General features: G+C 33.7%; 2 protein-coding genes across 3 annotated transcripts in view; one reads left to right on the forward strand and one right to left on the reverse strand.

Moving 5' to 3' along the window:
• Positions 1 to 25423, forward strand: part of LOC133206411 (cell division cycle-associated protein 3-like) — a 54246-nt gene that overhangs the window by 24033 nt on the left and 4790 nt on the right. Inside the window, exon 1 of one of the 2 annotated variants that reach the window (XM_061342383.1) lies at positions 24773 to 24853. The exons of the other annotated variant lie outside the window; for it this stretch is intronic. The gene's annotated coding sequence lies outside the window, so the exon portion shown is untranslated. Of the gene's footprint in view, positions 1 to 24772; positions 24854 to 25423 lie in introns of those variants that run through there. 2 annotated transcript variants of the gene reach the window in all.
• Positions 416 to 24447, reverse strand: LOC133172699 (ubiquitin carboxyl-terminal hydrolase 5-like). Its single transcript, XM_061307649.1, has 20 exons — positions 24373 to 24447; positions 20533 to 20629; positions 20248 to 20373; positions 20072 to 20126; positions 13279 to 13504; positions 11935 to 12170; positions 11568 to 11662; positions 10214 to 10407; positions 8850 to 8912; positions 8660 to 8735; positions 8358 to 8480; positions 7976 to 8129; positions 7724 to 7784; positions 7429 to 7551; positions 5048 to 5136; positions 4674 to 4778; positions 2268 to 2411; positions 1272 to 1405; positions 920 to 1043; positions 416 to 763 (listed from the first exon to the last, which is right to left on the reverse strand). Exons 2-20 carry the CDS (start codon positions 20626 to 20628, stop codon positions 591 to 593), a joined length of 2397 nt encoding a protein of 798 aa, XP_061163633.1. The 5' UTR covers position 20629; positions 24373 to 24447; the 3' UTR covers positions 416 to 590.

The raw sequence follows: 25423 nt of genomic DNA on the forward strand, positions 1-25423 counted from the left end.
GTTTTATTGATTTGTTTTTTCATATAATAAAACAATGATTGACTGTCTTTTCGGGCAACATTGATCATGACAATTCAGACGATTTGTTGAACCAGTTTCAATTTTTGAACAGAAGAAATTCAATATTGAACAGAAGAAATCCTAAATACAGTATCTGAATAATTTGAACAAATTTTGCATGGGCATTGTGTATGAAAGAGTTGTCATTCCATTGAATAAATAGGCAAAGAGCAGTTATAGATTGAATTCTATTTTACTCTTAAAAAAAAAAAATCAAATGAGAAAGAAATAGTTGAGTACCCCTTATAATATTAGTAATAGTTAATTTTAAAAAAAACCAAATTGAAACTTGTTAATTATTTGAATAAACTGGATGAACCAAGAATGCTTCTTCATAAAACATAAATAATCTAAATAACTTGAAAGTAACTTGACTGAAGTCATTTAATATTGAAATTGTAGAAATAACATAATTTATGCACCAGTGTTGTTGTGAATGTTACTGAATAAGTTATCATAAACTAAGAGGAATAGAAAATGTCTCCAACTGATCACAGATTATGACATTATGCTGCTAATTGTCCACTGCGTTATTGTCGCTGATAGAGATATAGATAGGCGAGGTCCCTTGGGGGGTGTTCAGACAAAGCCACCTTCTCGTCATTGTAGATTACCCAGCGCCCCTCCTTCTTTATGTGACAGACATAGTGGCCGACCATTGTGGAGGTCCCCATGTGGCTGATAAATGCCACCAGTTTATACTCTAAAATAAAAACACAAAGGATATAAAATAGCAGTGAAGAAATCTAATAAGGAAAAGTCTCATATTCAAGAAATCTGAATTTTGAGTAGAAACTCAAGGGACTGATTCTGAGTTCTATACAGACTCGTACAGTTGTGTTTATGTGTAGACACTTACTGCCTTCCCCATCCCTGTAAGTTGTATTGGGCACCGTGTCTCCCCCGGCCTCCGTCTCCATAGGAGTGTCCAATTCATCGGTGTGACTAAATATCCAATCCACAGCTCTCTCTACATTGTTATCCTACAAACATGTATATATATATTCATGTCAAAATCTCCCATGATAAACCTAATGCAGAAGAATATTCAACTGGTTTTTACAACATTTGTTACCTACATGTACTTTTCAGAATTCTAATATGGAGATTACAAAAGAATACACAAACACACACACAAAATAAAATAGTGACTTTTTTTTTTAAATCTTGTGTCATAATTCTAATTTTATTATTAATCTTTGGAGGCATACAGTGTTTTTTAGAGCTTTGATGGCCTGGTCTCTGTTAAACCCCATGGACATCACCATTCCTATTGCATCCTCATTGGGAACAAAACTTCCTGTCTTTGGTTTACCACCAGGAGGAACAAATGGAGCATTGAAATCTGTGTAAAGAAGCAGAAAATAAATTCTTACAGCATGCATTATCACCTGTATGATTTCACAAACCACAAGAGCTATTGTAAGTGACTTACATTGTTGATGCATTGCATGTATTATTATTGAATTTCAATACATGTATTCAAACACATTATACTAAGCATCTGTTTGTTAAATGTCCAAAATATTGTGTACAAAGGCAAAACCTTATATGCATAACTTTAATACTTTGCAATTACCAATGCCTATATCCTTACAACTTATTTTGAATGGAGACAATAATCTTCCTTACAACCAAAATATTGCCGTATTTAAAATTGTTCAAGAATATATTGCATCTACAAAGAGATTTGCATGATATTGTTTCTTCTTTTTTTTAATTTTGTCAAACCACAGAACCAACATCTATTTATGTGTTCTTATTAATTTTCACATTTATACTTGTATTATTATAATTATCAGTCATATATGTTAAATGCAAACTTATATAGTATCATCAGCTCATTTATATTTTTTTTCCTACTTATTTTGTGTGTGTTTTTTTTTTTTTTTTTTTTTTTTTTTTTTTATAAATCTCTTTAGAATATACACATGTATATATGTTTTCAATGTTATGTAATTAATGTTTACTTGTAACATATATGACTTGACCTGTATTGTGGAGAGGACTTATATAGGCAGTGCCTGCTGTCCAATCCAGTTATGTTTAATCATAATAAAATATTGTTTAAATTAAGCATCTGTTTGTATTATGAGTTCAAATTACACTCTTCAGATTCAAAAAAAAAAATTTTGTGCTTGTTAGTCTTCCACATCATGTATATGATTATGTGTAATTATTTTATATCCAATGAACAAAGTAAATACCATGATCTTCCATATGTTCCATGACCCAGTTCATGGCCGGCTCCACCCCACTATTGTTTGTATTGAACACTGCCTTCTTACAGGCCTCTATAGGGAACCCCATCTCTACTAGCTGTGCTACTACAACTTCATCTATCTGAACTTCTGAAAAGAATATCAAATGTAGATATACTGCTAAATATTTAAATAAAATATACATAAAGTAAAAAGAAAAGTGTTTCAAGGAAAACATTCTCCAATTTTAAGATAACAATTTAACATTTAAACTACATGATTACTTATTTAATATGTTTATACAGTTTAAGCTTAACTCTGCAAAAATATCTAATCTTGAAAAAGTTGATTTCTCATTTTACTGTTCATCATTATTTACTAAAATTAAGGAAAAAAATCATCATTTTTAGACTAAATCCTTCCTTTCTAGCTCTCTCAATGTGTACAAGCCTATCTCATATAAAGTGACATGAAATAAATATATTTGCTGCATTTTCTTATTTTACTATACCAATTATGAAACATATTTGAATGCCTTTTTTGTGCACAGTCACAGGTATTCTACATATAGGGAAACTAAAGTGAAGTCACGAAGCTACAAATCTAGAGTCTCTGACTGAAAATAAAATAATGTAGGACAGCAAATTTTGAGTGTATTTTTATTGATTTTAAAATGTTAACATAAGAACTACTTTTTGTTTGTGTATGTTATTGGTGCGTAAAAACAGAGACTTGCAGGTGTATTTTTCATGAATATGCCTATGTGACAAGTTTGTGTGATTAACACAAACTAACTACCATGAGTGAGCTCACAAAATATACCCCGTTGCATTTTTTAAAGTGCCCATATACAATGTTCAAAATATGACCTTGACTTTGCCAAAATGACATTGGTTAAAAAAATAACACATCCTATGGTCATAAGTAATCTTTGAGTGTATTATGGACCTCCAATGTTTCTCCATCAGAAAATTTTTGACCTGACATGAATTTTACACTTTTTTACTGTGACCTTGAACAGCATCAATGACCTTGGGTCAAGGTTATGACATACCTTTGGCTCACAAATAATCTTTGAAGTTTCGATCTCCAATACTTCTCTATAAAAGAATAATGAACTGGACACAAATTTTATACATGTACATCTTCTGTTAGGACCTTGAACTTGCCAGTATAACATATTTGCTTCAATGTCACAAAATACTTTCAAGATATAAGTAATATTTTTTTGAAGTGTGAACTTCCAATGTTTTTCCATTAGAAAGTTATAGACTGAAATGAATTTGACAATTTTTCCATCTGTGACCTTGAACCTGCAAAAATGACCTTAGGTCAGATCATGACATTCCCTTTAGGTATAAGCAATCTTTTTGTCAAGTATCAACTTCCAATAAGACTCAGTTTGAAAGTTATAGACCATTATAGACAAATAAAACACTTTTTCTGCCAGGGACCTTGAACTTAATGAAATGACCTTGGGTCAAGGTCAGTGCATATCCAAAGATCACAGGTAATATTTGAGATTAGTATGAGCCTGTCATAATCTCCATTGGATGGTCAGGACAGAAATTACACATTTTTCTAAATGTGACCTTGAACTTGATTAAATAACCTTTAGTCAAGGTCAAGACAAACCTTCTGGTCATAACTTATAAGCAATCTTTATGTATGGTATGAACTTCCAATGTTTCTTCATTATTAAATTATAGACCGGGTATGAATTTTACACTTTTTCTGCCAGTGACCTTGAACTCGTTAGAATGACCTTGGGTCAAGGTCATGACATACTCTCAGGTTATAAACAGTCATTGTACCAAGTACCCACTTCCAATGATTCTCCATAACAAAGTTACAGCCCAGACATGAACAATACACTTTTTCTGCCAGTGACTTGGTCACAGATAATTTTTGTGACAAGTAAGAGCTTCAAATGTCCTCTGCTGCAAGATATGGTCAGAACAGGAATTACACATTTTTCTAAAAGTGACTTGTACTTGATCAAATGACTCTGGGACAAGTTCATGACAAACCTTCAGGTCATAAACAATCTTTGTGTAAAGTTTGAATTTCCAATGTTTCTCCATTAGGAAGTTATAGACTGGACACAAATTTTATATAGTGTACTTTTTTGCCAGTGACCTTGAACTTGCCACAATGACCTTGGGTCAAGGTCAAGACACATCCTTGGGTCATATACAATCTTTGTACCAAGTATGAACTTCCAGAGATTCTCCATAACAAAGTTATAGCCCAGAAAAGATTGCATGGACAGATGGACAGACAGACAAGGTGATGTGATTCCTATATACCCCCCCCCCCCATACTTCGTATGGGGGGGGGGGGTAAAAAAATTCCTTAAATATCAGCATGACATTTCCTACATTTTATGATACAAAGTTTATGCTGCCTTACCTTGTGGGGCCTCAGCCTCTTGTGGGAGCTCCTCTTCTCCTGGCTGAAGACCTTTACCTCTTAATGATGAAAGGTCAAGGTTATCAGGAACATCTAGAGAAACATCTGCAAGTAAAAGAGTAATGATGAAAGGTCAAGGTTGTCAGGAACATTTAAAGAAAGATCTACAAGAGAAAACATCAATATGTGAACTTTTTTCCCACCAAAGTACCAGAAGACGAACATTTTGAAATGAAACAAAAAATTATAATATAAATTTTATGAAAATTAAATGTCCAAAATGTTTGTGTGACTTCTGCATGTTCGACATTTTTTAAAGTAAACACACACTGGAAATATATATGTAGCAAAGAGAGAAAATAGAATGACTTTACCTAACTTTTTAGGAACCCAATCATCTCCTATTGTAAATTTCTTTAAATGCACCATTAAATAATCAGGAAAGGAAGATAAGCGGGTAGATCTGAAAAAAAAAAAGAATTAATTTTAGTTAAGTTACCTGATGTATATGAAGGTAATATGTATTGGCGTTTCTGCCAAATGTACCATCAATAAAAGTCTTTCTAAAATTATCTTTTACACCCATTACTTCCATTTTCAATTCCATGGTTGAAACTCACTATAAATAACATTTTATTTTCCTTATATAAACAAAAGCTCAAGGCTATTCTAGTAAAAATCATCTGAAGGGAATGGAAAGCCAGTGATTTTCAGATCCCCCACCTATAGAAAAATATCATAAAAATCTCCACTACCAAGAGAATTAAGTTTTGTTTGTCAACCTCCTTACCAAAAAAAAAAAATGCAATAATAAAGGTGTGATATGAATGTGATTATTAAAGCAAACGTTATGAAATAATCCTCATTCCTTTCCATGGTAAATAAACCTTTTACTTCTAGTGGAACAAGAAAAGTTCCAGAAGGGGGGGGGGGGGGGGATAGGACTGAAGAAACCTGGGATGCTATAAGAATGTCTCTAACATTTCCCTTTACAGTAAACAGAATTCCTTTGATATTATTTTTGACTTATTAAACCAGAAACATGTCTCTGATTAAAAATAATATTGATACCACATGTTCAGCTTGAATTTTATCTGGTTCTGATTAAAGAAAATCCTCCTACTGTATTGTATCATTTATCAATTGCTTGTGTGGTGGTCAGACGGGTTCGATCGCCATTGGCCAGATAGCTCAGTTGGTAGAACACCTGACTGGAGATTCAGGGGGTCTGAAGACCTTTAAGGAGGGAGGAATGTGGTGGTCAGATGGGTTCGACCGCCAGTGGCTGGATAGCTCAATTGGTAGAGCACCTGACTGGAGATTCAGGGGGCTCGGGTTCGAATCCCAGTCTGGTCCGTTTTATTTTTTTCCTCTCCTGTTACATTTGGTGCCATTCCATGCCCTAAAAGTGACAGTTGAAAGACCTGCCAGGGAAGAGCCTGGGTTGGTGTCTTCCAGGGCTGAAGATCTTTAAGGAGGGGGAATGTGGTGGTCAGATGGGTTGCCAGTTAGCCCAGTTTGTAGAGAATCTGACTGAAGATTCAGGGGGCATGGGGTTTGAATTCTGGTCTGGTTTGTCATTATTTTCTCCTCTCCTGTTACAGTTGTTTATCATAAATAGGAACAAAAGAACGGTAATCTAGGTCACCTACTCTCCTAAGAAATTCTAGTCCAAGTACACAGTTTTAGGAAAGACAACTCTTACACTTCTTGGATAACTTTTGCAGGTTGTTTGAAAAAAAATTGCAAAAGGTCTGACTAGTGTGTTTTATTAGATGTTATTACAGTGTAACTTGATAGCTCAAAACTGGAGACACACCCCAGTAATAAATTTAATCATCCATCCTAACCCTCAGAATACAAAAATAACCCCATAACTCATAATTCAACAACTCATTTGCCTTATAAACTGGAAGTCTTTGATGAGACTGTAGTTCTACTGGTTTGTTTCTTATATAAAGAAAGAGAAAAGCAGCTTGACTTAAAACTTCACAGCAATGGCAATATCAATAAATAAGAATTATGATCCTTGGTTTTGTCGACTTATGTTCCAAGTTTTCTTAAATTCAGACCAAAAACATGTGAGGAACAATGTTTTTAAACAAATTCCAATATTATCCTATTTATAGTAAGCATTGCAACAGTGTTCATCTAAATCAAAAATTGCCAGGCAGAATGATGTACCTAGAACATGATATCTACTCATGTACAAGTCTTACTGAAATCGGCCACAGCAGTATGAGGATTAGCGTTTTGAATGAATTTCACAGAAATATAGTAACCATGGCTACACTGTTTGTTGAAATCAAAAACTGATAAGAAGAGTTATGCATCTTTGTTAAGTCTACTTGTGTACCAAGTCTTACTGAAATCTGACCAAAACTGTAATACAAGTAGTGTTTTGAATGAATTTCACAGAAATTTCTAATTTTAGACACCATGGCCACATCGTTCGTTGAAAAACTGACAAAAAAAATTATGTCTCTTAGTATAGTCTACTTGTGTTGCAAGTCTTATTGAAATCAGACCAAAACTGTAAGAGGAGTAGCGTTTTGAAAAATTGTTTACGGACAGACAGATGGATGGATGTGGGACACCTTACTCATGTATTATGCTCTTCTAGTCTAAGACCAGTAGAGCTAAAAACTGAAAGTCATTATCATGTACAAATGACTGCTAAAACAAGTCAAATGCACTCCATTATCTTTATAATAACATGTACAAACTGACAATATAATGGACTAGTGCTACATACTTTTTAGCAATAGTCTTCCCTTTGATTGCACTACTATAAAAGTCATCAACTGTTTCAAATGCTGCAAAACTCTGGATACATGCTGATAATGGAATTTTGGGTCGAACAATCTCTTTTGGGTCACTGCAATGTTACAAATATTCATGTAAAGTAAAATTCTAGCAAAGTAAATTATAGGTATTGTTTGAAGTCTAAAGCTTTTATAATTATCTTACTAATTATAATTTTAATGGACGATAAAAATATCAGACAAATGATTTTAGTTTTTGACAAAGTGGTTGAATAATCATCTCACTGTATCTTTTTGCCTTGAGCCTCTAATTCTAACTTCTTTGCCTCAAATAAGGCTACATCATCTGCAAATAAAAAAAAGAAGACTTTAATGAGTACTTATGGGATATACAGTATACTAGATTATTACAATACTGTCAATTCATACATCATCTGAAGAAGACAGTTTAGTTTATTTCTGTGTAAGAAATGTGGTGATTTCCATTGGTTTTGGTAAATATAAATTGTACACAGATTGACATGTGTACTTACTTACCTTTGTTTGTGGTGGCCTCCATTGGTATAGGTAAGGATAAACAGTATTCAGATCGACTTGTGTACTTGACTTTATTACTCTGTGTACATTGTACTCTGTCTTCCACTTGGAATTTGAAACAGTCTGCTGGATTTACAGAGCCCCGTGTGTTTTTCTAGAAGAAAAAAAGAACATTTAATTATAGTTTATTATTGTTGAATGGGTGTCATAAAAATGGATTTCTAATACATTAACTTAACCAAACTGTGAATTAAATACATTCACAAAATAAAAAGGTAAAAAAATATATGGAGAGGGCTACATTATTGCAGCTAGAACAATACCAATATATTGCATGTTCATAAAATAAAGGATTGCATGTTCATGGTTTTTTGGAATATACCTCTAAAATATTAATAAGATGCAAGAAGTATTCTTGAGCATCTTGCTGACGCTTTGTGGAGAATTCTGGGTGACCTCTGCCTATTAAAGTTTTAAACATTTGTGGACGGATACCTGTAGGTGGCTGAAAAACAAATCAGTTCTAGTATAGTTTACATTCTGTTAGGTTTTCCAAATAAAGCTAGTTCCAATTTGTCAAGAAATATGTGTATAAGAACAAACAAAGCTAAGGTCTTAATTGTATCAATGTAAAAGTCCTTGTAAAATTTATATTCCTAAGTTAAAGCTGCTACATTCACATACTAGTAATCTTTCATCTGCTCCCTCTGGTGGTGGTTTAGAGTAATCACCAGACAATAAGCCATTTCCTAGTTTTGTCCTGCAAAAGACCAACAAAGCCTCTATGAAACTGAGTTAGTTATTACATCTCTCTCTAAATCACATTTACACATACTTTTATATTTCTTTCTACTCTGTACTGATAAAAACTTACATTTGTAGATTAAAGTCTGATGTTGGATCATTTGGAATGTTGTCAAATGAGGGAGCTGTGTATCTGAAATAATGAAATGAGATGTCCATTCAATAATCAGACGAAACCTTAATAAATGTTCCTATTTTAAATGAAACCTGTTCTAATCCGACATCTGCATTGGGAGACAAATTTTGTGTCAGAATAGAAGAAGTGTCTGATTACACAGTGTAAGAATATGGAAAATAGTAAAGTGGGAATGAAAATGAATGTCGGAAGTCACAGTGAAACGGATTACACACAATATTCGTATGCATCGTAAACATGTTCAAGTTAACTACCAATATACTAATGGTAAACATACAATTATTGAATTTCATGCAGTCAACAACCAAAGAAGGATATTCTCCACAACCAAACAGTACTGCTTTTAAACGGTGGATCACACTGACCAAATGAAAGTGCATAGTAAAATTCTTTATTTTATAAACACTGATCTTTTAGTGCTATTTTTTCATCAATTCGCATAAATTCAGAGACATACAACATACAAGAGACAAACAAGGATACACGTCTAATTGATTGAAATCCCCATTCCAATAAAATACTATCATTTTCTTGATAACTTAGGTTGCTGATACCCTCTTATCATAAAGTCATTATTCCTTGATCATTAACATAAACTGTGGTATAATAATGATTTCATGCATCAAGGTCACGATTAATGAGAATGATCAAGAAATAATGACCTTACAATAACCAGTCTAAATTTAATTTACTTTATTACAATTTCAACAGTGAAATACTGTAATATATTTACTGAATAAAAGTGATATTCTGACACGGTGTAAATGCATATCAAAATGGTATTCTCACAGTGCGAGGTTATCAGAAGTGCGGCAAAACTTACGATTTGCTTTCCCTTCACAAAGAGTGTTTTAAAAAAAAATCCCTGGCCTGTTATAAGATAGAGTTAATGAGCCATCCTGACAGAGACTAATAGTTATACTGTCAAAGTTTTTCCAAATATGTTGTTAAAAATCTATGTTTACAACTTTTTTCAATCTTGCTTTCACTTAGCTATGATGTCTCAACCGCTCAACTATGACGTCACAGCCTACGACACTGTGTTACGAAAAGACAGAGGCAAATGGAAAATCTAAGAAAATGTAATAAACAGAAAATTCAATGTTTTGTAGATGAATATGGAATTTATTTCACTCGTGAGACAGGAATTTTTAATATTTTCACTTGTGCTTCGCACTCGTGAAAATATCAAAAAGTCATGTCCCACTTGTGAAATAAATTCCATATTCATCTACAAAACATTGAATATCCTCTATATAGTTACATATACATGCATATTACACCTGTCAATTTCTTACCTTTTCTGAAAGTCTGTGATGGAGAAGATGACCTGCATTGTAGAGTTCATGTAACAGCTGTTTCCTAGATTCCTCATTCCCGTGTAGCCAGGGCCATAGAGGGGAGACAACTTACTGCCAGCTTCCTGTATGACGTCCCACTCTCCCACTTTCTGATTAATATCAATCTCAAGCTCCATCATTGTCTTCTCTGTCTACAGTGTCAATAAATAAAAAAATTAATACTACATTTTTAAAAGTGAAATGCTGTAATATATCCACTGAATAAAAGTGATAGTTTTCAAAGTGAAAAAAATATCAAAGTGATATTTTTCACAGAAAAAATGTGCAGAAAAACTCCAGATTTTCCTTCCCTTCACAAAAGTGTTATTAAAAAATACTCCCTGTTATAAGATTATATTAAACATCTTGAAATGGACAAAAATTGACAGAGTTTCTCCAAATTGTTAAAATCCATGTTTATAATTTTAATCTCACAATCAACTACCTACATGTATGACATCTCACAACCATTTAACTCGGATGTCACAGCCTACAATGCTGCATTACAAAAAGCCAGAGGCAAAAGGAGAACCAAAGAAAATGTATTAAGCCAAAATAAAAATAATCCTAGATTTTCATCCCCCTTACCAAATTTTTACCCCCTCCTCGATTTTTTATATCTGTTTTTCTTTGTCTTGATTCTAATTGGGATCAATATTCAACTTACCATTCAACTTTTGTTTTAAGTCTCACAAATGTACAAGATGGTAATTGCTGTATTACGTATTAAACAAGGATCATTGGTGGTGAAAGATTGGTGAGGGTGAGTAGTAAGAGATGTGTACATTTAAATGGACCTCTACTACGACTTTTATTTGGGCAAAATAGATAAACCTGCATTGATTGATGAGTTCACCAAAAAATCTGTACAATGGAAGAAATAAAAATATGAAATAAAATCTGCCCGCCTGCCTCAATCTTTTAAAAAATTTGGATGAGAATCTAGAAATATTTTTTTATCATGGCCTAAACAGAAAATTTAATGTTTTGTAGTTGGATATGAATTTATTTCACAAGAGAGCTTTGTACTCATGAAATAAAAAAAAAAAATCCTGTTGGACTCGTGAAATAAATTCCATATCCAACAACAAAACATTAAATAATTTCTATACCTTCATCTAACTTAGGTAATAAATTAGCTTAAAAAGCAAATTTATACAATTAAACAATCTCAGAAGAGCATTTTTAATATGTGAAACCCTAGTCAATGTTGTATTTTAGCAAAATAAAAACATTTTTTTCAGCCATCTGAGTCTGTAAAAATTGCTGGATGTAATATTAATGAAAAGAGCTAACTCTTAAAACAAGTGACCTTTTCTAAAGCTTTGATGTTGATTCCAAAATGAGCTAAATGTTTGTCCAGGTAAGGGTCCAACACCATGTCATCTTCATCATAAGAGTAAACATCTAGAACAAAAGTGAAAAATTAATATCAATCTGACTGTCCTTTAATTATTTCAATCATTCATGGGGAGTGTAATTCTTGAGTTCTTGAGTGAGTTTATGAGATGAGATTATGAGCGCATGACTTAGTGAGCTCGTGATTGATTTTCATGGGTGAGCGATTGAGTTAGTGAAAGTATTTGACCATATGCTATTGGATACACAACTGATTATGTATCTTACAGAAGTGAATTAATCTGAAATCCTTTCTGAATTGTAAATGATAAGACACCCACCCGCTGCCTCTGGAGTGATTGTCCCTAGTTTGACAGCGAGGGGATACCCTGTCTTCTGATAGTAATCCACAGCATGGTTGTTACCACCACTGCCATCAAAAAACCTCCTCCCACACAGGATGCTGCCGTCTGTCAGGTTCAGCCAGAGGTTAGAGGTTAGGTCACACATTTCACACTTCCAGCCAGTGGGAGGAATCTTTTTACCATTGTCCAGCTGTTTCAGATTTTCAGCATGCCTGTTATTCACAACAATAGTTTTGTACGTTAGAAAAAGTTTTTATTATACCTCTATTAAGAATACTCAAATTTGATTGGCATGTTAGAAGGCTTTTAAACTCAATAATGACTCCAAAAAGTACCGTTTACAGCAATAATGACCTAGGAATCATTGCAAGTGGGGTATAATGACCGGTCAATAAAAATAATGACCGCTAAAAATGACCTGTTAATCCAAATTCCATTCAAATTAAAAAAAATTATGCATACGGTAATGATTGTACATTACAAAATTGCCGTTTTAAAAATATGTAGAGTATTTTTAGGATATGGAACACGATTGGCCTTTAGATGTGTCATAACATTTATCATTTTCATTGAAACTTTCGTTACAATGTCAAATTCAACAAATGCAGACTCTACTCTCTTGTACAGTAAAAGTCTGCTCCAGATTGTCATTGTACTTGGGAATGGTATTTGTGAATTTATAAAAATGCATGTTACTGACAATCACAGATTCTTTTAATAAATCGGCGGTGCAAAAACTTACAAGACTTGCAGGCGAAAAGTAAACAACTTCACTAGTGAATCCCGATCCGATGGAACACTGATAATAACAGTCCGTAGGTCTAATACACAATTGATTATTTTAGCAATTAAGCCTACAAAAATTGCCTTAACTTACATCGGTATAATAAAACAATTGATTACCCCTTATGAGTTCAACATGGTGAAATAAGGACCCTCGACATGGCCTAATCGCTGACCTGACCTGACCTCGGCCGCTACGTGGCCTCGGTCAGGTCAGGTCACCTCGTAGGCCAGGTCTATGAGCCTTATTTCACCATGTTGAACTCATAAGGGGTAATTAATTGTATAATGTCATACATCATACTGAAGAGTGTATGCCTCTACTTTGTGAAGACATACAAGTAGTTTTGAAATTAAGAAGAAAAAATTAAAAAAATTCTTTTACTACTTATCAAATGAAATTAACATCCATGCATATTTAAAATGAAAACCAAAAGTACAAAGTTCTAAAACTTCTTCCAAACCACTCTATATTATAATATGCTAAATAAATCAGGTAAATAATTTATGAGGCTAGTTATCCCTTAGTCTATTTACTTGGATACTTTTCTCTCCTCCCCCTCCCATGTATTGGACATGGCTGCTGCCTCGGCTGCCTTTAAAGGATCCTCAGCTGAAAGTATGGCTGCCACCGAGATCTGAGCAATGTCAGGTAGTTCTGGATTAGGAAGTGGAATCACAGTCCATTTAGGCAGCACTACAATAGAGTTCATCTCCTCAAATTCATACTGCTTCTCATCTGGATTGAAGCCCCCTTCTACACCTGAAAAAGAACTCTTTTGTGAGGAAAAGAACATTCCAAACTAGAGGTACTGTGAGCAAGCTCACAAAATAATAACCCCACCCCTGCAATTTTTTAAAAAGTATCATATACATTTTTCTCAAAGTAACATTGAACTTGCCAAAATGACCTTGGTTTAAAAAAAAAGGAGGTCTAAGTAATCTTTGAGTGAAATATGGACATCTAATGTTTCTCCATTAGAAAGTTAAGGAGCTGACATGAATTTTACACTTTTCTGCCAGTGAACTTGAACATGCCAGAGTGACCTTTGGTCAAGGTTATGACATACCCTCTCCTCCAAGTAATTTTTGTTTCAAGTATCAACTTTCAATACTTATTCATGAGAGAGTTATGAACAGCACACAAATTTTATACTTTTTCTGCAACTGACCTTGAACTTGATTGAATGACATTCGGTCAAGGTCATGACATATCTTCAGGACATAAGTAATATATCTATGAAGTATAAAGTTCCAATGTTTTTCCATTAGAGAGTATAGATCTGACACGAATTTAGCACTTTTTCTGTCAGTGACCTTGACCTTGCTTAAACTGCCTTGAGTCAAGATCATGACACACACTTAACCCTTTAACCCCCAGAGACGCATTTGGACGCATTTTCAGCATTACAGATATTTAACTGTTGGCGTTTATTAAATATTCGGGTTACATAAAAACAATTGATATTTCCTGAAACTAGAGAAGAAACTAAACAATTTTTCTACTCAACGTTTTTCTGTGCGATGTTGAGAAATCATCATAAACTTGAATTGAATATTGCATATCATTGCAAGAAGTTGATAAAACTACGCATAAATGACTGATTTTGTGCCATTTTCTGTTGGCTTTATCTTAATTACAAACACAATAAAATAAAAAATGAATGCCGTAACCTGAAAGCTGGGAATTTTCCCTACATTTTTTATTTATGGACATTATAAGGTACGTGCATCCGTTACAGAGATATATGTCGTTGAATATTGGAACTTTTACGAGTAAAACACACAAAATGCACTATGACGTCATTTGACGTTTTACATGCACAATGAAATCTTCATGAGCTCAGTGTAAAACAAACTCGTTCTTTTGATATATGGAACAGATTTATTTTTTAAAAAATGAATTATTTGTGAAGAGGAGTTAACGTACGACAGGTTTTGAGCCATAAACATGTAATAAAAGGATTTTTCCATAGCTTTGGGAGATGTATTATATACGTGTAGTAATAGTCTTTGGCCCAACGTGCACCCATCATATCAGAAATCCCTGTCGAATTTTGTGTCAGTCCTACATGTAGTAGGAATAATTAATCAAATAATTAAATATCATCCTTACCATTTCCCTAATCTTCAGATTTATTATTAAGATTGAAATTTTTTTTTTTCTTCTAGTACTTGGTGTAGTGCATTTTTATTAAAGCGACAGGATAGATAACGCAGTCAGCCTTTTTTTATGATTAAAAGATGCGGAAAAAAAAACTGTCACAATGAAAAAATATATCAAAAGTACAACGAAGTGTTTTTCACTATAGAAATCAACGGAAAATATTTTTAAAACACCCCCTTTCCTTTTTACAGCGATTATGAATTATTAATTAACAAATTTATAGCAAAGCTCTTGTTGTTTCACGGGGGGGGGGGGGGGGGGGGGGGGGGGAGGGATGGGTATGTTTAAACTTAAGATAAATATGAAAAAAATAAAGGATCATTTATCCATGTCCATGAATATTTTAAAATCTGAGTACTATTTTAAAATCTGGTGATGTTTTAAAGCCTGATTTCAATGGATATACATCTTTTAGCCCCCTTATAAAAAGAGTTGCAATTAAGAGCAATTAACAATTTTACACTGGTATTAATAAATAAATGTCATATCGTAATTTTGAATTTACCGAGTGGTAGTAAACAACAAGAGGCCCATGGGTCACATCGCTCACCTGAGCTCATTGGCTGGGAAGAAACAGAAATCAGTTCAATATTGAACGGGGAAGGGGGTCAAACTTTAATGTAAATTACCTCAGGATGCTTCCATATCAATATTACTAATCATGGCGTTGCTGTTCTTAAACAGAAGAATTTTAAAGATTTTTTTCCTATGTTTTCCACCGTCACGGTAGCTTATTCTGTAGAGCTCTCGCTCCGTGATTGGAAGGTAAGGTGTTCGAGCCCCGGCTGCGACTGACCTAAGTCGATAAAAAATAGGTAGCAGCTGTTCCTTCACCAAGCGCTCACCACCTTGAAGTGAAAGTTGCGAGTCCTTCAGATGTGACCTTAATAACCGAGGCCCCATATCACAGCAGGGGTAGGCACGATGAAGATCCCTCATTGCTCAATGGCCCTCGGCACTCAGCCGCGTAAAGGTCTAAATTTGATGCCCTTCACCAGTGTATGAGTGAAAAATTCTTGAACAGGACGTAAAACAACATACAATTAGTCAATCCTATGTTTTCCTATGTAAAACTCTTATTTCTCATTGTGGCCCCACACTACCCACCATAAATTTGAACAAATTTGAATCAACACTTCCTGAGGATGTTTCTATAATAATATGACTAATCATGGCTTTGCTGTTCTTGAGTAAAAGATTTTTTCAAGATGATCCCAATCTTTTTTTTCTTATGCAAAACCTAACTGACCCCCGTTGTGCCCCCATGATTTGAACAAACTTGATTCTACAATACCTTATGTTGCTTCTGTATAAATATGACTAATAATTGCTAAGTTGTTCTTGAAAAGAAAATTTTAAAGATATTTCCAATGTAAAAGCATTTCACAGTAGAAAAGGATTTATCAAGAGATAGTTTCAAAAATGTTATTAACTGAGCAGTAATTAATTAACAAAGATATAAATAAATATTCAAATAATATGAATATTAATAAATACTGTGGTGGAAAGATGCATTAAAACATCAGAAATAGAATAACAATTGAAAACGATTTTTTTTACCAAATAAGTTTTTTTTTATAATTGATTTTTTTCATTGATTAAAAACAGAGGGAGATAACCCTTACCAAAATTCAAGGTCATAAATTAGGACACATCCCACCCTTACATGCTAATAGTAATAAATGGTAATTACGTCAAAATATAGTGAGTATTAAACATGCACCTACACATCTGTTGTGTATTCAATTTCATTGAATCTGTTGCTGTTAGAGATGGAATACCTTAACTTCTTTATTGCCGATTCAGCATCCAACTTCTTCTGCCAGCTTCTGAATGCCTGACTTTCTCAAAGCTTTGCCGTTACCCTTTGGTTTGGCTACTCCATTCCAAAGGTTGTCAGATCATTCCATTATTTGAGGTCTTTACTCGAATATGCCCCTTAACCATTACACCTATATATTCCTATGTAAAAATTCGACCCCCTCTTGCGGCCCTGCCCTACCCCCCGGGGTCATGATATAAAAAAAACTTGAATTTACAGTATGTAATGAAGTTTGCACATAAGTTTAATTTTTTTTGGTCCCGTGGTTCTTGAGAAGATTTTTAAAAGATGCCATCAGATTTTCATAAATTCTTAATTATCTTCCTTTGAAAGACGACGCAGTACTTCCTGTGAACAAACTTAAAATTAATTTCCTTCACCCAAGGATGCTTTGTAGCAAGTTTGGTTGAAATTGGCTGGATGGTTCTTGAGAAGAGGTCGAAAATGTGAAAAGGTTACGGACTACAGACGACAGACGGAGGCCGGACACTCTTTGATCAGAAAAGCTCACTTGATGATTGATTGATTGATTGTACGTCCCATTCGAGAATTTTTCATGCATATAGAGAGGTCGCCATATACCGGTGAAGGGCTTCAAATATTGACCTTTACTCGACACTCAGGGCCATTGAGCAGTGAGGGATCTTTAACGTGCCAACACCAACCGTGACACGGGACCTAGGTTTTTAAGGTCTCATCCAAAGAATCGAACTCACGACCTCCCGATCACGGAGCGAGCACTCTACCGACTGAGCTACGTGAACGGTAAACGCTCACTTGAGCCTTCGGCTCAGGTTAGCTAAAAATTACAATTATATGACATGTTGTCATATTGTAATTTGTTGTATTTACTTCCATTCGGTAAATTCAAAAATTACAACATGACAGTACATTTGTAATATAATTCAATCACTAGTAAACTTTTCTTTGAAATAAAAAAAATAATATCAAAATTGTCATTTATTAAATAAAGGCGTATAAAATGTAGGCTGGAATCGAGAGTTAGTGTGCGTAGTTCTTTACCAACTCTCCCCATAGCCATCTTTTAAAACTTAATGAGGAACTAGTGATATTGTATGTTCGAGTACATATCAGGGTGTCGTGAATTCTCAGATGCAGGTCGCTGGAACCAGGCAAGTAATTTTATTCAATGGTAAAACTCTACTGAAGTAAATGGGGGCCCATTTGATATTTAAAACGACTGTGCATTGTTTCCTCTAAAACACATGGGTTTTCCAAAAAGAAGAAAAAACGGGTATTTAAGGCAAAATATTTTCTCGCATGATTCCGAGGACATCAAATCAACATTTAACAAACGAATAAGAGACAATGATCAGCAAAATTCCTCCTCCTCTCACTTCGACCAACGTTTTATAGATGTCAATTTTTGTAACGTAGATATTTGTAATTTTAATGTGTACAATGGCGTTGAATATAGTATACCCATGTTTTGTTAGAAAGTTCCCTTCTCAAAATTGCTATTTTTGTAACCATGGTAACACTGTTCATTGAAATAAAAATACTAAAATAAAGAATTGTGTATCTTAGTGTACTTCACATGTGTACCAAATTTTATTGAAGTCAGGCAAAAACTGTAGGAGCTAGGGAAAGCTATTTGAAAATTGCTTATAATTACGACAATCAGACAGCTGTATAGCCAAAGTCTTAAGGATGACGGACATTGTGTGATTCCTATCTATTGTGTCTTCCTAACAAATAAAATTGACCAGTATAACTAAAAGCTAATTGACTGCATGCTTTGTTTAAATAATATCACTAAATCCTCTGTTATAGAAACATTATATGTAAATTTGTTTGTATTTCTGGGATGAAAAAGGGTGAAAAAAACACATATTTTGGCAATTATGGGTTTCATTCGTTGCCATGGCAACCACGACGTCATTTTACTCTGCATAATTAAAAACTTTAAGATTTTATCTTTCAGAAAATGTTAAGGTTACTTTATGCAAAAGTGACTATAAAATGTTAAAATTTCAATTTGAAATTTTTAGGCAGTTTTGCAGAAAAAATGCAAAATCTCTGGTAGTTAAAGGGTTAAGCCATAAACAATCTTTACATCACGTATCAACTTTCAATTAGCCTCCATTAGAGATTTATGGACTGGACACAAATAACACACTTTTTTTCTACTAGTGATCTTGAACTTGCTGGATTGACTTTGGGTAAAGGTCAGTACTTACCCTCAGATCATAAGCAATTGCTGCAGGGTTTGACACTAAGGCACGTCCGACCGACCCAGTCTAGTAAATGAGTGGTCCGGTCGTGTGAAATGTTCGTGAACTAGACCGATTGGTCGTGTTGATAAAATAACTGTTAAAACTTTTTTCAGTCTTTCAAATTATTATTTCAAAAACTTTTAAAGAATTTTTCTTAATTTGTTCAATTGTAAACACAGCCAAGAATCCCCGTATGACACAGTCACTATTTCTAGCCACAGCTGTAACAGAGGAGTTGCGGTAGAAACTAGCGTCCTTCAGTATCAATATGGTATATAAATAGTTACTGAAAAGATATATTCTGCAATTAATTTATCAATATTAAGGATAGAAAAATTATTAAAGTTCGTTGAATGATCTTTAAAGCTTACAATATTCGCATGTCTTGATGAACCTGACTCAATTGGCTAGTCGGTAAAGATCATAATATGCAAGAGAAACGATTTCAAAATTATTTACCTCATTAAAATCAGTGATTTTAAGAAATAAATAAAATTTGCAAGTTTGGTCAGAGCTAGTGATTTTATGGCCAGGGCTAGTAAAAATTATGGGAAGTAGCCCGACTGGTCTAGCACTCGTAAAAGTTAATGTCAAACCCTGCGCTGTGATAAATATGAGCTTCTAATGTTCTCCAGAACAATATATGGTCATTTCAGGATTTACACATTTTTGTAGAAATGACCCTTGATCAAATGACCTTAGGTAAACATCATGGCACACCTTCAGGTCATCTAGGCAATCTCTGTATGGGATAGGAACTTCCCCTGTTTCTCCAGGGAGTTGATGACCAGAGATAAATTTTATACTTGTTCTGCCAGTGACCTTGAACTTGCCAGAATGACCATGGGTCAAGGTCAAGACACACTTTTGGGTCATGAACAATCTGTGTACCAAGTATGAGCCTCCAATGTTTCCCCATTACAAAGTTAGGGCCAAGACCCAATTGCATCCATGGACAAATAGACAGCTAGATAGAGGGATGGACAGACTGATAAGGTGATTCCAATGTATCTCCCTCCCACACTTCATTAACTGGGGGCATAAAAATTCTCTGCAAAATCATTGCAACTTTCTTTTATCAAAGGATCCATTTATTTCACATACCTATGGCCAGTTTAGTGGGCTTTTTCTCTGGTGGAGATTCACTGCTTTTTTCAATCTAGAAATAAAATTATGCAGTCTAATACAATTGTGAAAATGTGTTCTGCAATAAAATTATTTATTAAACACAGCTTAATTGTGACATTTTCCATATTTCAGTAGCATATTATGAGGTGTACCTCTTTGCGAATTCTTCTAATGTGTAGAAACACGGCATTTCCTGTCTTATTGTAGTACCACTCCACATATTTCTTCCCCAGCCCAAGAAATGTCGACATACACACATAAAGCCCTGTGTCACTCTCCTAATACAAATGTTAACCAGAATATTGTTCTCACTTCATAAATACACATAAATCTAAAATAACACACATATTCCAGAGGAATACTATAGCTTTCAGAATAATTCCCACACAGGATGATAACATTTTGTTAGATAAAATTGATGTCAGCATTCTACTTACTGGATTATCAAAAGAAAAGGTGCATTCTTCTTTGTAAACTTTTTCTTGTCCAAATGGAGCTTTGATTTTAGCCAGCTGGGGCATTAAGTCCTCCATGCTGTTTTAATAGAAGTGTATGGTACTTATTTAAAGATTCAAAAATTATTTGCATCCAATGTTACATTGGCAATGTAAGATCCTAGCATATGAATGCAAAATCAACAAGTGTTGGGACTGTCTATAAGATTATTAACAATCCAAGAAAATCTCCTTTGACAAATCTGACAGAACTGCACTGAACCATGGTCATTTAGGCCCGGTGACACTTTGGCCAAAATAGGATGGCCCAATATTTAAGACAGGTCGGCCCAAGATTAAAAATGGGTCAGCCCACTGAAACACTTTAACTCAAATCACTTTGGGAAATATTTATACTTTAAGGGTGTAATGATATTGTGATATGTTTCGCTTTAAGTCCCTAAGTGGTAGAGCAATCTGACACCGGTTTTTAGGACACAGTTTGAAAATTAGTATTTACAAATCATTCAACTGCTTTAAAAAATATATTTTTGAGAAATAAAATTTTGTATTATTGGTATTTCATTAAGGTTGTGTTTGTAGATTGAAATTTAAATTTATTCCCAACAATATTACAATGATAATTTTGAGAGATCATTTTTTTTTATAACTTTATATAGAACAAAAATAAATAACTGAGATGTTTTAGTAGGTATCATGATATACCAATCAAAAATATTGATATATCATGATACATTTTTGTGTATCAATACTCATCTCTATTTTTATAATACTTCCTAAATTATGTGCACCTTCTGCAAAACTTGATTGAAAAATTTAATACTCTATCCATAAATTTCATGACAATAATTTATGAAACATATTTACCAAAAGTTTTTGCTTTTTAGGTATTTTTATGCAGATCTACGGCCAAAAATAGTATACTCTTGTTTTCTATCATGCTACCTTCTCTACAATTTACCTCCAGACTGTAAAAGTTTTTATGGCAAATACTGTGATCAAACAAGAAAAGGGAATTTCTTCTATTAATTCATTGAGAATGTTCCAAATTTGTTATCAGAGTACATGCAAAAATTAAAATATGTCTTAAATAAGTATGTGGATGTAGTCTAAAACAACTGATGAAACACTAGGTTCAATTATTTTCATGTTTCATTACAAATTAGCTGCAAAACTGTAGCGTTATGGTTTTATATTTCAGCCTTTGACCATAACACTACAGATCCCGTAATGCAAATATGGTGCAATTTACGGCGCACTTTGGGGATGTATTTCTCCACTTTCCAGCATTGGACAATCAACTACCTTTCATTCCCTAGTTCTAGACATATTCTTTTACCAACCTGTGTATTTTATCCACTCCTAACATTTTATAATTGTCTCTACAGACCAATAAACTCGCTTGTTTTGAATTTTCGGTCATCCAACAAAAAAATTCAAAGCAAGCAAGATTATTGGTCTGTAGAGACGACTATAGAGGGTTAGGAGGTGGATAAAATATTTTTCCTGCATACCTTCCCTATTTTTTTCATCTGGGGACAGGAAACAGGGATATTTTATTCTGGCCTAAGTTAAATGTGGAGTAAGCATCCAGTAATAAATTATATATACACAAGTGTACTCATCCCAACGGTCACACGGTCAACATATTACTCAACGGTGATTTTTTTTGTTTTTTAAACCACCACCCCTCCTTTTGAATTGGGAAAAATTAGTGACATTTTCCTCAAATTGGGAAAAATCATTTATAGTAAATTTGAATGCTAAAAAATACATAAAATAATCAAACTAAGTTACAACAACAGTTTTTGTTTGATTTTAACTTTGAATTTGATTTAAATTCATAAAATAATCATTTAAAAAAAAATAACAATATTTTATTGAATGTGAACATGGCTTATATTAGTCACACCTTGTAGCGTCTATTTTCTTGGAATTGCTTTGTCTAATTTCATTAAAAAAATAACCAGCATTTAGACTCATAATCTAGTAAACTGTCTTATATTGATAATCAAGTTTACAGTCTTTACAGTTTGCTTTTACCTGATTTTAGCGAATCCCTATTTTGTCCATTTCCTGATATTAGCCTGACCCTCTATGTAATAATGGCGGTCAAAACAAAATCATTATGTCAACATGACTTGTATCTGGGAACTATTTACCAATTCATTAAGGATACTATAAGCTACTTATCTGCTTATATGGATATCTGCATTGTTTTACACATTCAAAAATCGGCTGCATATGCATGGATTTGGAGAATAAAATTGAAGAATAAAAACATATTTACTCTGTCAGCAAATTTAGCGACATTTGTTCAGAATTAAAACAATTTCTGTACATCTGAAATTGGGAAAAATATGCTAATAATTGGGAAAAAATAGCTAATTTTTGTGAGGGGAAACAGCCAAATATCGGTGGCATTTTGACCCAAAAAAAATCACTGCTCAAATGTTGTAGGAAATGAATACCTTTTCCATTGTTATATATTCAAAGTTCTGGTAGACTTAATGGAATATTTGTGAATGTTATTGCACGTAGCTGCAATAATGTAGCCCTCTACGATTTTTTTTTTTTTTTTTTTTTTTTTTTGGGAGAGGGCTACAACTCCTTAGGATCTCCGTAATGGTGCAAGTGCGGGAGTGATTCACTACCGCACAGATTTCGGCTCAAATTATCAGTAACTGGGTATTTTGTTAACATATCTTACCTGAACTCATAAAATGTAGTTATGCAGGACATGAATTGATCCAAAAATATACAGAACAATCCGTATAATGGTTATTTTTCGTGTATGTCAACATCACAACTTGAATTTATCCGCCATGTTTACTGACCTTGATCGATTTTATTTTGGGACAACCAATGAGAATTTGGGAACTAGGGGAGCGGATCTGTATGGATTTCCCTTATTATAAGCATAAATATCACTGTTTATGATAAAAATATCACGTGGAATGTTTTTATGTTTAGTTATATCATACAACACAAACATTTATCAACACCGACATTTACATTATCAAGTGATTCTAATTTCAAGCGCAAGTCTCAGTACATCACGCGAGAACTGTCATGGCTGCTGAGGTGAACGACTGGAAAACACGCAGATTTATTTTACTTGGTTTTCGCGTATAAAGGGCTATGATGTTGATAGTGAATAAAAATTCCGTCTTATTGGAAGTAAGTTGAATGCAAAAACAATTTCTTTTGCCTGCAGTCGCCCGTATCTAAAAAATATATTTGCACCATTACGGAGATGCAGTGGAATTGTAGCCCTCTCCTGAAAATATCAGATTAAAAAAAATCGGAGAGGGCTACATTATTGCAGCTATATTGCACGTTAAGACAAACTAATTTCCAGAGTTGCAAATAACCACTCGCCCACTCACAAATGCGAGTAATTCTGTCCATGGGCAACTCTTTAAGATGGTATCACCCACATGGCAAGTAAGAATTTTATTGGAAACTCCCAGAACCCAATCAAGACAAAAAATTGTAAGCCCCAAAATATCAATGTGGGATAGTAAAACTAATTGCCCACATGACCCACCAGGTTTTAAAAGTTATTATTTGCAACCCTGAGTTCTTGGGCAAAGGTTTCTTATATTTGGACTGACCCGTCTTAAATATTGGACAGACCAGTCTTAAATCTTAAGTCTTTGTTGACTTGTCAGATTTGATCTGTTGATGGGTCGAAATAAGCCAAGGCGTCTGGATGCCACAGATGTCTGAGAAAGGTTGAATCTTCTGTAGCGAGATATGATTTCTATACTTTGAAAGTTCACACATGTATATCAATAATTTCAATGAACATAAAATTACCTAATGTTGTATCTACGTATGATGACAAAAGATTTTTTTCACCGATTACTTTGATCAAAGTCAAACTTATTTTTTAAAATTCTCTCAATCTTACGTTATCTCAAACGCAGGATTGAGCGTGACATCTCCAAACCTAGGCCAATGAAATCCAACTTTACAAATTTTAGTTTTGTTACATCATACCATCATTATTCTGGTAATTGTATTTGTTTCTAAATGCAATAAAATTTTCAGGATATTATGGGATACATCAACACTTGAATTGTTACTTGAATTGATGTATTAAAAATAGTCATCAGATGGTTGAATGTCTTAAATTGACTTCCTATAAATTATTAACTTATTGTACAACCTAACAAAATTAGATAGCTAATTTGATTGGCTGTAGCGGGAACTTCAAAAACAATATCCATCTGGCGTTTTTTTGTATGATAAGAATTGCCACATCTTCGTGTATGGTTAACTGCATTATTTATAAATTGTAAGTTTTCATTTAAATGCCATTATCCAAAACAAAAATACACCCTATACAATATTCTAAGCAATGCCTTTTTATAAACATTGCTTTTTTTTTTAATTATATGATTTTAAAAATTACTATATGTTGCTTTATTGAGCTACATTTTTATTTGTTGATCTATTCATCTCTCGGTACTAATCCCTTCAGATTAGAGTACTCCGAATATGATGCGCAACTGGTTAAACAGGGTTGCAAATAGCATTTTAAACTTACAGGGGCCACGTGGGCCCCTATTCTCTTTAGGGAAGTGGACAGGCTTTCGTCTACATGCACTTTAACTTCACAAGTTTTACTAGCCAACATTGATATTTTGGGACCCACTGTTTTCTGTTCACTTGGTAAAAAAAAATCATTTCTTATGATAATCTCAAATACTTTCCTGTCCACAGTCTTTCATTTTCAATTTTTCTTGGGGATTTCGACACCACTTGTATGAAATTCCATGTTTTCATTCACTTCAAGATATGTATTTTGAATTAAATGTTTCTATCGTAAAATTATGGAAAGCGTACTTTGCTGACTTTCACAGTT

This window comes from Saccostrea echinata, unplaced genomic scaffold (genome assembly GCF_033153115.1).
Source record: "Saccostrea echinata isolate AGI-Se365-2 ecotype Australia unplaced genomic scaffold, CSIRO_AGI_Sech_v1 ptg000054l, whole genome shotgun sequence".
Lineage (NCBI taxonomy): Eukaryota > Metazoa > Mollusca > Bivalvia > Ostreida > Ostreidae > Saccostrea > Saccostrea echinata.

What these genes read in the sequence shown, in the direction of transcription:
- LOC133172699 (XM_061307649.1), bottom strand. Translation starts at nt 20,628, where the DNA reads ATGGAGGACTTAATGCCCCAGCTGGCTAAAATCAAAGCTCCATTTGGA. An exon ending in AATCACTCCAGAGGCAGCGG is followed by an intron (nt 11,663 to 11,934) that starts GTGGGTGTCTTA and finishes CTTTTGTTCTAG; the next exon opens with ATGTTTACTCTTATGATGAA. An exon ending in ACATCAAAGCTTTAGAAAAG is followed by an intron (nt 10,408 to 11,567) that starts GTCACTTGTTTT and finishes TTGACACTGTAG; the next exon opens with ACAGAGAAGACAATGATGGA.